The sequence below is a fragment of the Calypte anna genome, chromosome Z (assembly GCF_003957555.1).
Source record: "Calypte anna isolate BGI_N300 chromosome Z, bCalAnn1_v1.p, whole genome shotgun sequence".
In the NCBI taxonomy this organism is placed as follows: domain Eukaryota; kingdom Metazoa; phylum Chordata; class Aves; order Apodiformes; family Trochilidae; genus Calypte; species Calypte anna.
In genome coordinates this window covers 59,615,349-59,632,621 of record NC_044274.1, presented here as the reverse complement: position 1 = coordinate 59,632,621, position 17,273 = coordinate 59,615,349, and the positions used below count along the sequence as shown (strand labels likewise).

Below are 17,273 nucleotides of genomic sequence, written 5' to 3'. Positions count from 1 at the left end.
CTTGTCCGTCGCTTGCTGGCTCGCCGAATGCTTGCCCTCTGCTTGGTTCTTTTGTTAGTTTTTTAAAATAAAACGGGGAGAGGAAGGAGGGGGTCTTCGTTTGCATAAATTGAAGAAATTCACGGGTTTCCCGGAACCGACTTTTCCTTATCTATTTGTTAATTTCCCTATTGTTTTCGGTAGGCGCCGGGGAGGTGGTCTGACCAGTTTTAGGCCTCAATAGGTGCTAACGAGGCATTCTTACAGGATTGGTGAAAGAATTTGCTCGAGAAACATTTGAAATTTTGAAAAGGTTCACATCACCTGCCAAATATAAGACTGATCAGAATTATTTCAAAGGATGAGGCAAGGGCCTGGGGTGAGATTCTGACTGTGCTGGTGTCAGCATGATTATTGTTCCATCCTCATTTAGAAAAAAGACAGAGCCATTACAGGGAATTAGGATCCCTGTTAACCAAATCTGTTTTATAAATTCTCTTTTATGAACTACAATCTTTTAAAAGCATCTTTTAAAAATGCTCAGTTACTCTGCTTCACTTACCCTTCACTTACCCTATCCAGTTCACTTGTCCAAGTATTCCTTGCTCTATACTCTTACATGTACACTATTCTCTCTTTGACACAGCAGCAGAGGGAACTTGTGTTGCCAAGGAAAGAACTGATCCAGGAGGGATCTGGGGAATGCAGTGCACAAGTATTCCACCAGGCTGACCAGTGGGTGACCTGCATGAGTCACCAGGACCCAAAAGCACTTGGCAAGCTTGGGTCCTGTCATTATAGAAATACTGTAAATATAGCACAAAGGTTGTCCAAAATAAGAAAATAGCACTGGAGGGCAGGGAGGGGAAAGGTGATTTAAAGTTTCTTCAGAAATAAGTGGAAGAGGATGCAAGGAGACTTTGTATCTCTGGTGATTACATTATCCTCTGAACTGGGTTTGGCACCTAGAATCCCTGTCTGATTTCGTGTGACTACCTGTTGTACATGCAAAGCACCTGTAGAGCATTGACTGGACTCTCCCCTGCTACTTGTTAATTGCTACCATAACTAAAACATGCCAAGAGGCAAGAAGGGCACAGACAAAGGTTTCTGCTGGTTCATACATTCGTGCTCATGGCACAAATAAAAGTAAAGGGATCAGTATTGGGCCCAGTTCTGTTCAATATCTTTATCGACGACCTAGACGAAGGGATTGAGTCCATCATCAGCAAATTCGCAGATGACACCAAGCTGGGAGGAAGTGTGGACCAACTCGAAGGCAGGAGGGCTCTGCAGAGGGAGCTGGACAGACTAGAGAGCTGGGCCGATTCCAACGGGATGAGGTTCAACAAGGCCAAGTGCCGGGTCCTGCACTTTGGCCACAACAACCCCATGCAGCGCTACAGGCTGGGGACAGAGTGGCTGGAGAGCAGCCAGGCAGAAAGGGACCTGGGAGTCTGCATCGACAAGAAACTGAACATGAGCCAGCAGTGTGCCCAGGTGGCCAAGAAGGCCAATGGCATCCTGGCCTGTATCAAAAACAGCGTCACCAGCAGGTCCAGGGAGGTGATTCTTCCCCTGTACTCAGCGCTGGTTAGGCCACACCTCGAGTACTGTGTCCAGTTCTGGGCCCCTCAGTTTAAGAAGGATGTAGAGGTCCTGGAACAGGTCCAAAGGAGGGCAACCAGGCTGGTGAAGGGACTCGAGCACAGGCCCTATGAGGAGAGGCTGAGAGAGCTGGGGCTGTTCAGCCTGAAGAAGAGGAGGCTCAGGGGAGACCTCATTGCTGTCTACAACTACCTGAAAGGAGGCTGTAGCGAGGTGGGAACTGGACTCTTTTCACAGACGACCTTCAACAAGACAAGAGGACACAGTCTTAAGTTGTGCCAGGGGAGGTTTAGGTTAGATATTAGAAAGAATTTCTTCACGGAGAGGGTGATTAGGCTATGGAATGGACTGCCCGGTGAGGTGGTAGATTCTCCGTCCCTGGAGACATTTAAAAAAAGACTGGATGTGGCACTCAGTGCCATGGTCTAGCAACTGCTCCGCTGGGTCAAGGGTTGGACTAGATGATCTCTGAGGTCCCTTCCAACCCGGCTAATTCTATGATTCTATGATTCTATGATTCTAAACTGCTTGTTTCAGTCCATTGTCTTGTCTGAAGAGTAGCTATGAAAATTGTTCTGGAAGACAAAGGCCAGATCAGCTGTAGAACTTGTTTTTCTGGGGAGAGGTTATAACTGTTCTCTCACTGCACACACATGCTTACTGCATAAGTCAAAACAAGAAATGCTCTCCAAATGAAGAACTGTATTAAGCTGCTTATCTACCATTGTTTTCTTCTTAGCTTAATTTTTTTTTTTTAAATAAGTGACAAAGATTTTATTGGTCTGCTGTAATGAGGCAATTGGAAGGGCAGGAGATGACAACATGAAGTAATGCCTCAGTTAGAAAAGTCAATTGTAGGTTGGGTGTTGGTAAAAACTTCTTAAAATATTATCTTCCATAACAAGTAATTTCTTTGACCCTTTCTGAGAGCATACACATGCTAATACTTGAAGAAATCTCAGTTTCTGATTGCTCCCTTGATAAATGGTCCCCAACATTAAGTATTTTGCATTTATTTAGAAGCAGTTTTATTCATGGCTTCTGTCAGCTTCACAGAGTATGTCTGATCTTTAATCATTATGGGATAAATTGCATTATTTCCAATAGATGGCTTTTTACACTATAAACTGATTGTTAAGGTTAGTTGCCTGTTTAAGTTGTGGGAGCTCACTTTCTACGTCCACTGCTGCTTTTGTGTTCTTTTACTGCTGAAAAGTTTTCAATGCTGAAATACATTCCTAACTTGTGAGTAAGGAAAAGGAAAATCGACATAATTGGGTAGGAACTGGAATGACACTGTCTATAATCTCTATTCAAGGAGGAGAAAGTGGGCTTACTTGGGAAAGACAAGGTAAGGCTAATAATAAGTACTTAAGAAAGATCTGTTTTCTCAAGAATTGGTATCTACAGAAGAAAAACTGCCTCAAAGTTCTTCCCTCCTTTTCCATGACTGTTGCAGTCCAAAACAGGGACCCAGTTTGATGCAAACAAATGTCCAACTTTATTGAATCAGAAGGCGATATTTATACACTAATCTAAGAGCTAATGCCACGTATAAATATTGCTGATTGGTGATTTCTACATCTCCTTACACACGTTTTAACTTGATTGGCTACAAAGCATTTAGCAACAATTAACTAACAAAGCTTATCTTTCACACATTTGAGCTTCTTTGTAGACATAACAATCGTGCCGAGTCCCTTAATCTAATCGTCTTGCTTACTCCTTAACCTTCGAGTGTTCTAACGTACTGGTCCCTGCAGTTACAAAAGTTGCTTTACGCAGAGCTGTCCTTGCGCTTAGCCCAGGGCCCATGGTCGAACCGTTCCATCAACAATTGCTCGGCACCAACAGTTCGAGATTGTACTGCCTCACATGACCTGATGGAACTTACTGACACCTGCTGCTGACCTTTGTGCATACAGAAAAGCTTACTGATTGATTTAACAGGTAAGTAAGTGTGTGTGTGCACAGCAGCAATTCTGAAATACCTTGGTAAAGGTCTACTTACTGTATTTTAAAATTAGCAAATTGCCAATTAATTCTTTAGTTAACTCTTCCCCCTCAGAATCAGTCTTTCTTGAACCACAATAAACACCAAAAAAAAAAAAAAAGCACAAACTAACTTCTCTCTCATTGCCTTATGCAGTAGAAGAAGGCATACCTACACTTTCTGTGAATAAAGTCAACATTTCTTACACCGTTGTTTTACAGTCAGGAAGCTGGTAAATCAATTTGTATAATTCATAACAAATTATCATTATGGTTACAAGAAATATCTCATATAAATGCCTATTGTTCTTGAAATTTGCATTTGAACTTATTTTAATTAAGGTAGTACCTCTTCAGGTAATGTTTGCTGAAGTAACCATCACTTGGATGGCTGCTAATCTGGGCTTCTGGCTCCTGATTTATGCAGACAGCCCATTTTGAGGTATAATATCAGTAATGCAGCAAATTGATCATTACTCTAATTGCTAAACTATTCTCCAACAGTATTCCAACACCCAGAGTCTACACTCCACTGCTTCCATCTTCTGCTGAGCTTATACAATAGAATGCAATAATTAATTCCATTATAAATATTTACCAGTGCTTGGAGCAGCATATTATCATATGGACATCATAAAGCAGCTCAAAAGGGAGTATAAAAGCTCATCCACAATTTGGGTGGCGTGAAGGGCCTCCAGTGCAGTCTAACTACTGAGCAGGGAAGACTGCAGAAGCCTCACCTGAAAAGCTCTGCAAGTGCCTTATCCAAATGCCCAGACATGCTGTAATGTTTCTACGAGACTGGATCCATTTCTACTGCTACCACCTTTGACTTTAGACAGGTTAAAGAAAGGATGAAGAGGGATGCAAGTTAGAAGATAGTATCTGTGGCTTTAGTCCTGTTCTAAGGAAGCTTATTTTAGTAGCTGTGATTTCATAACGTGTTGGTCATCTCTCCGGTTCCGGCCACAGGGCAGCATCTTTCCAAATGGGACAGCAGAAATCTCTGCTGAGGAACCAGCACCCTCTTGTGTTCACGGTGCGCAGAACCCAAACTCTGTGCCAGGACCCGGGTAACTCCGGAACCAACGTCACTCGGGAACTTCATCCGCTCAGTGCACCCTCCCTTGTTCCAGATCTGACCTGACAGCAGCAACTGAGGTCTCGCACATCTTCCTTCAATACCTGGCTCAGAAACGAATACACCTCAGATGTTAATTTGCACAAAGACCATTGGAAATATTTGGTCTGAACAACATTTGCCCCTTTATTTCTGTAGAGCTTTTATCTCTCTTCCTGGAAGCATAGAAGTTTCTCAAAGAAGTTTTCATCGTGTCTTCAGCTGAAGGCAGAAAGTCCTCAGTGGACTCCTCCAGTATGTAACACTTTGAAAGTTGCACAAGAAATAGTGCACTAGCAATGAAATAACATAAATAGATCCAAAGCAGAACAAATACATTGTTTGTGTAGGGTCCAACACGAATGTCTGAATAAAAGCACAATTGATGGAACTACCAGTTCTCTTTTTTTCAAAAATGAAGAGGACTGACTGGACCTAATCTGTCCATAAATTAAAGATTTTCTGTTCAGATTGCTTCATACAGACAATCAGAATTGCATGTATTTTGTAAACACTTTCCTATCAAATTTACCCCACAGCTGTAGAGTTTGGTAGAGAACTGTGTATTTTTGCAACTTTTGAAAATCTTCCTACAGAATTATAGAGTTGTGAGGTTCCAGTCAGGCTATCCTCTTTTTCCAGCCTTGGAACATAACTGTTCTTATTGCACAGTAGTTATCCTCCAAGAATTCTCCAGTGTGACCACCAATTTCTGTTTAATTCTATGGGTTTCTCAATGAATGAAGAAGTCAGTCCAAGTATTTTGCACATTAATATAGCCATAATTTATCAGGCTTGTATTTATGCTTATCTATGCAGCTTTGTTATCACCAGACTCACTGGTTTATTATAAGCCACCACTTTTACCCCTACTGTTTATAATATACTGTCGAGAGAAAAGTAGACCCACTTCTTTTTGGTGTCATACCCGTTGCTACAAATAAATGAGCTAATCCTTCCTTGAAGCTACATTTTAAGATTACTTAGAATCATCATTTTTGCCTGCAAGCTGTAGCTTGAAGAATAGAACACCCAAACTATACTGGCATATTCTTCTGGTGAGTTTAGTAATGCAGATTAAAAAAAAAAAAAAAAAAAAAAAAAAAAAATCTGTGCTCAAATGCAGAAAAATATGCCCCCTGCTGGATTTTGTGAGGATGACTGATAATTTGGTGAATACATTGAGAGGTGAAGTTGTAACTACAGCTTGCGCACCATCCTCAATGGATATAACACACAAAGAGTCACACTCTCATTTACCTTTATGTTTTTCATTATACTCTTAATTTTAGTTGCATTTGGTTCAATACATCAGCCTACTGAGATCATTAGTCTAATTGCAGTGATATCTAATTGGCAAAAATGTGTACATTGTTCTGGCAGGTTTTACCTGTTCTGTGGATAAATGCAAGCCTGAAACAACTGCCAGTATCATGTCTTCCAACTGAATTCACAATAGGAATTCAATTATGTTTTGAACAACTTTGTAGATTAAAGAAGGCTGGAAGATTCTGAAGCATAACTTTTAATGCTTATTTACTGAATTTCTCCATTGACTCTGTGAAGTGTTTTTTTTAACTCCTTATAGATGTTATGAAGAGGTAATAAAAAAAGAAAACATGTGGCAATCATGTAAAGGGGAGTTCTAAAATCTGATTGCAAATATTCTTATACTCATTGACTATTCTGAAGTTTAAAAAAAACCAGCTGAACAAATGGTTTGGTTTGGTTTGGGTTTTTAGCAGATAAATTTCTAGATGATACAGCACAGAATGGTGTACCTGAAAATCATGTGCAGTTAATTAATTGTAAGTACTCTGGAAGTGTAGTTAGAAGAAAGGTATTTTGACTAGATCAGGGCAATAGTCATGTCAGAATTCTACTTCCAGAAGGGCGGAAATTTAGCACATCTAAAGTGGCCTCAAATGTGTCAGTAAGACTGTGGCACAGAATGGTAGGTTAAGATGTATTTTATGTATAGAATCATAAAATCAATCATTTGGGTTGGAAAGAACTTCTAAAGGTTCTTCAGTGACCATGGACATCTTCAGCTAGGACAGGTTACTCAGAGCCCAGTTGAATCTGACCTTGTATGTTCCCTGGGATGGAGAATCTATTACCTCTCTGGGCAACCTATTCCAGTATTTCACCACCCTCGCTGTAAAAAAAAATTATTCCTTATATCTACTCTGATTCTGCCCTCTTTCAGTATACAGCCCTTACCACTTGTCCTGTCACTACAGGCTGTGCTAAAAAGTTTGTCCCCATTTTTCTTATAAACCCTCTTTAAAAGGCCACAATAAAGTCTCCTTGGATCCTTCTCTTTTCCAGGCTGAACAACCCCAACTGTCTCAGCCTTTCTGCATAGGAAAGGTTGTTTCAACCCTATCATTATGTCTGTGGCCCTTCTCTGGACTCACTTCAACAGCTACATGTCTTTCTTATGTTCAGGATGCCAGAGCTGGACACAGTTCTCTAGGTGGGGTCTCTCAAGAGCAGAGTAGAGGGGGAAAATCACCTCCCTTGCCCTGCTGGCAACACTTTTGATGCAGCCAAGGATGCAGTTGGCTTTCTGGGCCTCAAGGGCCCATTGTCAGCTCATGTCCAGCTTCCCAAACCATCACCACCGAGTCCTCCACAGAGCCCCTCTCAATCAATTCCTTCCCCAGACCCCTGTTGATACCAGGAATTGCCCCAAACCAGGTACAGAGCCTTGCACTTGACCTTGTTGAACTTCGTAAGTTTGGCATTGGCCCATTTCTCAAGCCTGTCCAGGTCCCTCTGGGTGGCATCCTCTCCCTCTGGTATGTCAAGCACAACACTCAGCTTATTGTCATCTGCAAACTTGGTGAGGGTACTGGTACCCAGTACAGAGTACTGGTCCCAGTACAGACCCCTGAGGGATACAGCTCATCACTAATGTCTCTCTGAGTCATAGACTACTCCCTGCATGAAACCATCCAGCTGATTCCTTATTCTCTGAACAGTCCATCCATCAAACTCCAACTGTAAGATCAGAATATTGTAGGGGACCATGTTAAAGACCTTACAGAAGACCAGCTAAATGACAATGACATACATAGCTCTTCCCTCACTCACTATTGCAATCACTACATCACAGAGGGCCACAAGGTTGGTCAGGCAAGACTTGCCCTTGGTGAAGCCATGCTGGTTTTGCATCTCCTCCCTGTCCTCCATGAACTTTAGCATAACTTATTTTAAGAGTATCTGTTCCATGAGCTTCCCAAGCATAGAGATGAGGCTGACAGGCTGGTAGTTCCCAGGGTTCTCCTTTCTACCATTTTTTAAAATGTGTGTTATGTATCCATTTTTCCCATCTCCAGGGACTGCATTCACTGCCATGACTTTTCAAATATCATGAAGAGTGGCTTGGCAACTACATCAGTAATTTCTCTCAGGGCCTTGGGTTGCATCCTATATGTCAGGCTTTGCTAGACCAGTTTCATTTGTCTACTTCAGACATTATTGAAGTGTGGTTTACTTTCTTAATTTGGAGATCAAGAGAGCTAATGACAGTTCAACAAAAAGCACAATATTCCTCAGAACTGCTAAAACACCTTTTCTTGACCATTAAATCAAGTCATGGCCAAAAAAACAAACTAAAGAACCTTTATTGAATCTAAGCCAATATTAGGTTAGAGGAACCAAGTGGATCTCTAAAAAAATGTCAATAGCTAGGACTTTTTCCACAGTCGTCCTTAGCTCTGGCTTAAATGACTAAAAGCAGCTTCTGTGTGTCACATCTAAGTGCCACAGTCTCTTGTTTATATCCCTGGTACTCCTGGCCCTTGTCAATGTCTGAGCACAAGGCTGTTTCCTGGTCAGCCCACTGCTCATCATGATCTCATCCATAGCATAGTCCCAACACATTCCATGCATGGGAGAGGTGGAACCCACACCCTGGATAACTGCTCCCATCCATATTCACCACCACCATCAGGATGGATCCTGTGTCTTCAATGGTGAGTGATTTCTCGGTGTGTGGATAAGCAGCTAAAAGAAGAACACAGCTTATAGAGAAGAAAACACCCACTTTCCTTTTGCACCTCTCTGTAGAGACTGGAGATTAATTTTTTCCTTCTTGTGTGAAGGTGAATTTACACATTTCTGCCTCAGATTGGCATCAGGACACTCCTGCATACCTGGCACACTTCACTGCAATATTTGTGGACCTGATATACCTGTTCCTTTTTCCATTTCTGTGACCCTATTTGCTCTTCAGTCTGGGAGCAGTAAGAGCAGAGGAGGTGTATCAAAAAACCTCATCTGTCAGACACTGTGTCTGCCTCTGTTGTGTTGTAACTACACTCTTCTGAGCACAGCTCTAGAGGGTAAAAGCACATGCAGTGACATTTCTTCTCAGAAGTAACAGAACCAGAAGCAAGCCTCTCCCCCCCCTTAGTCCCATACTTCTTCTAGTCCTTGTTCTGGTACCCTGTTCTCTGTAATGTCTGATGAACTAACTGGAAATTCTATGCTAAATGACATCTCAGCAGCACAAGCAGCATATTTCAGAAGGCAAGGTCTAGAACTTGAAGAGTGAACAGTTTTGGACAGAGCCAACAGTGATTAACACAAGTGCAAAACTGACAGCACTAACACTATCAGGTGTTACTGAAAAGCATCTTTCTTCATTGCATATTCATCTTAAGAGGTCACGGCAGAACACAGACTGTGGGATGGCTGGGTTGAGGGAGCAATGTTCTGTTTCCAGACCCATCAGGAATGCCCTTCAGCTCAAATCATCACTCTCACAGCCTTTGCATAATGTGCATATGGAGGACAGATGATTAACATCTGCTTTGAATTTCAGTGACAAAATATATCCCTGAACTTTTGGGAAGTCTTTTAGCAGGAAAATACTGCCACAGTATCTTGAGCACTCAGAAACTCTTTGGCTTTTCACAGATGCAGTAACATGTTAAGAAAAAAGGATCAGCAGCCACAGCCTGTGATGATCCTTTATCTCTACCTGTGGACCTGTCGATGGGTACTGGTGACTCCTTACCTGGGGGATTTAAAAGGCAAGCAATCTCCATCCCAAATTCTTTGATACAGTATTTAATATAAAGGAACTACACCAGCACAGGTAAAGCCAGTGTTATCAGTTCAAGGGGCAGAAAAAACATAAACCATCCTTTCTGACTCTTGACACTTTCTTATGTGTAAGCAGCTGCATTCATGCCACTGCTCTTACAAAAAGCTCCTCCACAAGCAGTCAAGAGAGAAGACAGCAAGGTAACTCTCAAAACAAACTTTCTGATGGGCCCAGATTGGTGTTTCTGCTTGGTGAATTCAGTATATCTTATCCTTACCTCCATCAGCACCACCAATGGGAGCAGGTTCCTTTTGCTCAATGTATTTGGCCCAGTACAGATGGCAACATTGCAGGAGCCCATCCTGATGAGTTTTGCCTGGTGTGACACAAGAGAGACAGCAGCCACCTGAGGGTGAGGAGTTTCTCTCCAGGCAATTTTTCAGCCACCCTCAGGGAACAGGAAGATAATGTAATACCACTTATGTTGCCTCTACTTCTTTAAAGTGTTTATTTCATTAAGCTTGTTGAAACTACATGTCTTCTAAAGAGGGGAAAGCATGTGCTTTCTGGATGACTTAGCAGAACTGGTGTTGAGAAATCACCACAAGCACTTCAGTAGTGAGCTAACTGTAAGATTTGCTCTGATGTGCTAGCATTGCTGAACCCCATGTTTTTGAGGAGACCTGTCTCTCCTGAGATCCATAGTATCTTTCCTAGGAATGCTGCCTCTCAGGAGATGTGAGGTACTCCCTCACCATGTTTGTTTGCCTGTATCAGCTGGGAAAAGGTGCCACCTCCTCCTCAGCCACCAGAGCCTGGACAAAAGATGCTCTTCGGCAGCCACATCCCAACTGCCTTGGCACATCTGCACCAGCAGAGGTCTATCACAGAACGAAGTGCCGACTTCTCTTCCTGGGCCACCTGCTGGAAAGAAAAGGAAAAAAATAATAATAATAATAATAAAAAAATAAAAATAATAATAAAAAAAAATCTTTCTTTAAACAGAGGTGAGTGTGCCCCTGTGTGCCATGAAGTCATAAACACTGCAACAGAAAAATTGGCAAGTGAACAGCTGAAAGTGCAGCTCAGACTATGGTGTCTGTGGCTCCTGAAAGGGAATGTGCCTTGTCAGGCTGCCCCAGATCTTGCCCTGCCCTGCTGATCCTCTCCAGGGAGTGTTCACAGCAGCAGAGGCTTTGTGTGCTCAGAGAAACCAGTTCAGTGCTGCTTCTAAGGTTTCTATGCTCTTGCAGGAAACATCCTCTCCTGGGGTGCCAGATGTCTGCTGTGACACTTGGGGCAGAAATAGGCAGAGCTCCTGCTGCTGGGGAACATGGACCCATCTGGCTCTGAGGACCAGAGCTGAGGGAGACACCACCTTCTGTTTAGCCCGTGGTGCATCAGGGCAGGAATTGCCTCCCCAGAACACCTGTGCTGTTGTTCCTGAGAGCTGTCAGAAGCCCCAGAAACTCATGAGAAGCCCAGGCCACAGCAGTTGATCCCCTGGAAAGAGGGGCCAGCAGAAGCTGCTGGTCAGCCTGCTACACAAAAAGCAGGGGCCTGCCAGCCAATATTCCAGTAGGTTTCTCTTCACATCTCTTTCCCACTGGAAGAGCAAATAAAAAAGAAAACAATCTTGAAATGGTGTTGCCAGCAGGCAAGCAGATTTACTGTGTTTGAATTCTAATGGGTTGACAGTCGAGACAGATGAGGCTTTACTTCATAATCAATAAACTCATTATTTCTGAACCATAGGATTGAGTCCAAACTTTCTTTCAGCCAAAGAATAACCCTCAAAAGCTCCAGTGCTTTTTTTGGGCACTAAGATAAGTGATGTCACTTGGAGGTGTCAGTATGTTCCCTGACTTCCTCACTGATCCTGGTTAAGACAGCCTTGCATTCTCTTTTCATTGGTGCCCAGTCTAGGCACAGGGATCCATTAGCTTTTCTCCAAACTATAGCATCTGGACAGAACCAGCTCAGACAGCTCAGAACCATGGCATTAGGCATGTGGTTTCTCCACAAGGTGTTCTGGGTGGCTGTCCTGCTTTCTGCTTGTCTGCGTAACTGTCCTCTTGTTTCATCCAGCTGTCTGTTGAGGGAAGAGTCCTTGATGTTGATCTCAACACTGACTTAGTATTCTGGATCAGCCCCTGTGGGGAACTGGGTGAGAGCTGTTCTGCCCCTTCTCTCTTTGGTGCATAAAAAACGGTAACTGCAGAACCCAGGCCCTTTGCAAGCACGACATAAAGTAAAGACCTCTACAAGGCTACCTTTAGGTCCTGTTGAACTGCATGGTCCTCAGCTGTGTAGTAGGACTGAGCTTTCCCACTTGGGCCAAGAGACCCTGTCCTGGTGTGCAGAGCTATTCATTCCTGTGGTATTTCCTGCATGGTTCTCTTTGGAGAGATGTTGAATGGTAAAGACACTGTGTTTCCCCTGGAGTACACCACTGACAACACAGCTGTCCAGTTCGTACAGCACCTGTGGATCCATCCTGGGGGGGCTGCTCATGACTGGGACCATCAGGGGCTGCCCTCGGGGTGGCTGTGTAGAGCCACACAGCCAGACCCCAGAGAGCAAGGCAGGGCTGCAGGCATCAGGTATCTCTCTGGGGACTGTCCAGGCTGGCATATCACCCCACAGGGTCCAGGACAGGGCTTTGGGGAACGGGAGACTGGCACCCTGTAGCATCTGTGGGGCATGGGATGAGGGACCCAGGCAGGGCTGAAATGGGGTCCTGGGTGACAGGCAGGGTGGGGAGAAGGCCAGGGGGAGCAGGAATGGCCCTTGAGACCCACAGTTACACTGGAGGACTTTACAACCTCCTTTTTGAAAGACATTGGAAACCCTCAGAGCTTTAGGCACTCCCCTGTTTCTAGAACACCATGACAGAGTGTGTGTCCAGTGCCCTCAAAAGGAAATGCGAAATCAAGAGATATTTGAAACTAAAAATGGTGTAATCTCATGTAACTGATTTTAGAAAAGTCAACAAATGCCAAGTCTATGCTGATTGTTAACAGCCCAGGTTTTCTTCCTCACCTGCCTTTTTTCATTCTGTACTAAAGAAAAAATTGTAATGTAATGAAAGTGGTTGTGAGTATAATCAAAGTGGTAAGAGCCCTTAGGCTGGCGCACAGCCTTGCAGGGAGTATTCTCATAATATCACAGTTTTCCTAAGTTAGGGTTTAGTTTTAAAATAGTGATCTTTAGTTAAACCACAGTTATAATTTTGAGCAGTGCAACCAAACAAAAAAAGAGCTATAATACTAACACACAAGTTGAACCATTCTTGATGTATTTTAGTCCCCTATTTTATGTTTCAATCCAGTTTTGTGTAAACAAACTGTCAGCAAAAATGTTACATACTGATATGATCTACACTGGAGCTGGTTCATTGGGATGGTTGTATCGGGGGCTGGGCTCATTGCTGAGGAGACCACCAAAAAGCCTATGAGCTCCATGCCTAGAAGCATTCAGCACCTAAATATGTCCTTATTGTAGGAGCAGAGGGGAACCAAACCCAGATTCTATAAAAATTATTTCATTATTCCTCAAGAAATTAACAGTAAATTAATTGTGTCTCTGGCAAATACCAGAAAGACATCCAGAAGCACAGTTTCCAATTTACAAAACCTCACACAGGCCACCAGCCCTGTGAATGCACTGTCACACCTCTCCTCCACAGCTCAGCACCCACCCACAGGCACAAAAATTGCAGTCACAGCTGGTCATCAGCTCTGCCTGGAAAATCCCATTGCTCCATCCCCACTCACTTCACAACCCTTTTGCTGTGTAAAGTCCACCCTGAACAGTGTTCCCACCATTTGCACGATGGCTCCTGCTCTACTTTGCCACCTCTTGCCCCCCATATTCCCAGATCACTACTACCTCTCCTGTGCACAGCATCCCCCAGCCCCATAGCACTATGCTCCCAGCCTTTACACTCTCTGAATGCTTCCACCTGCCACTTATTTGCTCTTTCTCTTGGGCTTAGAAGAACTCATCCCTGTCCTGAGAGGAAAAAATCCCCAACAAAGCAACAAACAACAGAAACCACCAAACAAAATAACCAACCAAAAAAAATTAATGGAAAAACCAAGACCCAACAAAAGTACAAAACCAAACAAAAAAGTCCAACAATAAGACCTATAACAACAATACTACCAATAACAGTCATAAAGCAAACAGTGGAAAGACTCTTTTTGCACTCAGGTTTTCTGTACTTGCTCTAGGCAGTCTTGCTCAGATTCTCTTACTCCTCAGAAGTAAATCAAGTGCCTTACAGAATTCTCTTTTTTTATCACAAGTGTCTGGTTTTCTCACTGTGTGCTCTCTCCAGCATCAAATATGAAGGCTGTTTGGAGGAGTGCTTTGCCCCCATGCCTGCCTTGGCTCATGCAGACCCTCATGTCCTTGCTGGTAGGGTTAAGAGCTGACTCTAGCATGGCCTCTGATAGATGAATTGTGACCCAGGGAGAGACAACAGGTTCCTTCAGTGGTCTCTCTTTCATGGCAATAAATCACAAAGCAGCAAAGATGATGAAGCTCACAGTGGTTGCCCCCCCTGCACCCCCACCCCCTTCCGTATTGCATCCCCAGCCTGGTGCCTGCAGCTGAGATGAATGCTGTCCTCTCCCAAGGGAAAACCTGAGGTGCAAAGTGTCTGCTTGTCATGGTCCCTTTTTGCACCTGTAGTGCAGGGAGCAGCCACAAGCCAAGCCAGCACCAGAAGACACAGACCTCATCTTCCAACCCTGTTCTGACCCAGCTGACAGCCTGGCTAAAGCATGAAGTAATGCAGGTGGCTGCAGTAATTTTGGAGTAACCCGCAGCATCTCCCTCCAAGTGCTAGGGATTCCCAAGTGTGAAATTAAAATTTCTTCCAAAAGACTTTCATCAGAACAGTGACTTTATTATCAGAGACAAACAAAGGATTAAAACACGTTATGAATTTACTGAAAAGCACAAGGTACCTATGGAGGACAGACGTATTTCTATACATCAGTTCATTGTAGAAACGTGAGCAATTTGGTTTAGGTGACTAGGATATCCCCTGGTTGTTTGCAACGGATCCAGACAGCTTTCTCTCCGTGGTGGCTCTGCTAAAGCAACCGATTTACCCCTCCCTCCAGCGCCCCGCAGCTCAGATACTGCCAGACCCCTGAACGCAGAGACTTTGCCAAGCCAGACGTTCTCCAGGGCAGGGGTAATGCGGCCGGGCTCGGTCCGAAGCTGCCGGTCCGGAGCCAGCCCGGCTGCCGTCTGAGCCCCGCTCCCCCCGCGCTGAGCCAAGCTGGGCCCTCGCAGCTGCGGTGCAAGAGAAAGGGGGTCAGGGTGCTCGGAACACATCCACCCCCCACCCCTCAACCACCCAGGGGATCCCCTTGTCCCAGCCTCTCCGGCCGGCAGCGGATTGATGTTCCTCGCCTCGGGAAGGAGCCGGGCATTCCGGGGCATGACACGGGGCCAGCCCCGCTCCCAGGAATGGCTCGTCTCTGCGCCGGCACCACTCTACCGCTCCCGGTACCGGCATCTCTACTCCACAAGGCACGGGCTGGGTTTTTCCTGGACGGCCAAAAATCAAACGGGTAAAGAGGGGAAGGAGAGGAAGGGAGAGGAGAGAAAGAACACAGCTCCACGGATGTCGGATGTCACGGACGGCGTTACACGGGCTACGCGGGGGCTTCTCGCTGCCTTTCTCGGGCTGAGGAGCCGCGGGAAGCCGCCGCCTCTGCCTCGGGCCGGCACGTCGGGGCGGGGAGAGGTCGGTGCCTGCGCTCCCGGCGGCTTGACCCGGGGCGTCCCTGCTTACAGGCACTTGAGGAGGAAGGAATTGCATGAAGTCCGCCGGGGACAGTCGCAGAGCTTGCCGATGCGGGCCCCCTTCCTCACGGCGCACTGCTCCCCGGCATCGCACTGCGGGCGGCGGCAGACAGTGAGGGCAACGCTCCGTCCCGTCCCGTCCCGTCCCATCCCCTCCCGCCCCGCCAGGACACTCACCATGGGCACCTGCCCGAACTTCTTCTCGAAGTGCGGCATCCGCTTGCTCTTCAGCTTCTCCAGCACCTCCTGCAGAGCCTCGATCTGCCGAGAGACCCCACAGCCCCCGTCAGACCGAGCCCGCCCGGGAGGCGTCCCCCGACCCGACCCCTGTCCCCCTGCCCCACCAGCTCCTTCTCTCGGGAGGCTCCGCCGGGGGATCCCAGGTCTCGGGCAGGGCGCGACGGGTCCGTGTCCGGCCCCTCCGGCCCCTGCCCGCGGGTGCTCAGCAGCAGCGCGGCCACCACAGCGCAGAGCGCCAGCGTCCGGCAGCTCTCCATGGTGCTGCCGACCGGCGCCGCGCCGCCGCCTTTATAGCGCCGCGCCCGCCCCGCTGTGCGTCAGCGCCCCCCGCGGCTCGGGCCCGCCCGGCTCGGATCAAATCCGCTCGGCTCGGTTTGCCACCGACAGCGGAACATTCTCTGAGAGCGAGCAAGGTGGCCTTGCCCGCCGGATTGTCCAAGGCGAAGGGTCCTGTTGCCCCCGTGTTGAGTGGGAGGCTCTTCCCTCAACCATGGGGGTCGAGAGGGAAAAGAGAGAGTGAGGCTGGTTGACATCTGGGGAAGCAAGTGGAAGCTGGGACACGAGGGAGACGAGGCCTGAATCTGGGGACCCAGGGATCACAAAAGGAGAGTTAGTAGCCTGTGGGCTGACTAACCCGCGATGTGGTGGAAGGATGTGCCAGGATGGGAGGATTAACCCAAAGGAGTCAGGGACAGGGTGAAGATAGAGATGGTGAGCAGCCAGCTGATGAGGATAGAATGCTTGAATGAGGGCAGGTGGGTCTGCCTGCAGGCTAAGAAGGCTCTGGGCCATAGTGAGCAAAGTAACGAGCAGCATAAAAAGGCCCAGCATAAAAGCAATTGCTAGTACTTAGATCAGAACTGTAAAAAGGTGCCTGATACAAAATGCCACACTGCTGAACAGGTGCTCACTGAACATCATACAACCTGTGTGTGAAATGGGGTCACCTCCTTCTCAGGAAGCAAAAAAGCACAGTCACTAAAAGGAGATCTAGCATCATTGCACCCTATCTCCATTCAGACCTTTCTACTGAGCTCTGTAAACCTGGTAGCCCCATGTTCACTAACACCATTGCCAAAAAAGCTTCCTGGCAAGCCCAAACCTGCCCAAGCGTCATGGTCAGAGTGGAGGCAGGAGGAAGACAGGAGCAGCTTCCCTCACTGAAAGCAATGGTGTGCCAAGGAGAGCATGCCAGAGGAGGGGCAGTGCTCAGACCTCTACAGGCTCACATCTCTGGGCCAAGTCTGGGGCAGACTGGGAGAGCTGAACAGCAGTTTTGCTGGCAGGAGACATCTGGTCTTCTGGTGTGATGGCTGTGGGGACAAGGAGGCAGCAAGCTGGGTCTGCCTGTGAAGAGACTTCACAGTGGCATGGAGATGCTCCTGCACTCCAGCCAGCAACAGCAAGAGCTGGACTGGAGAAGGAAGAAATTAAAAGGCCTTGTTAGCA

General features: G+C 46.1%; 1 protein-coding gene across 1 annotated transcript; it reads right to left on the bottom strand.

Moving 5' to 3' along the window:
* Positions 1-15,569: 15,569 nt before the first annotated feature.
* CARTPT (CART prepropeptide) lies at positions 15,570-16,081 on the bottom strand. Its single transcript, XM_030467707.1, has 3 exons — positions 15,929-16,081; positions 15,762-15,845; positions 15,570-15,677 (listed from the first exon to the last, which is right to left on the bottom strand). Exons 1-3 carry the CDS (start codon positions 16,079-16,081, stop codon positions 15,570-15,572), a joined length of 345 nt encoding a protein of 114 aa, XP_030323567.1.
* Positions 16,082-17,273: the final 1,192 nt, after the last annotated feature.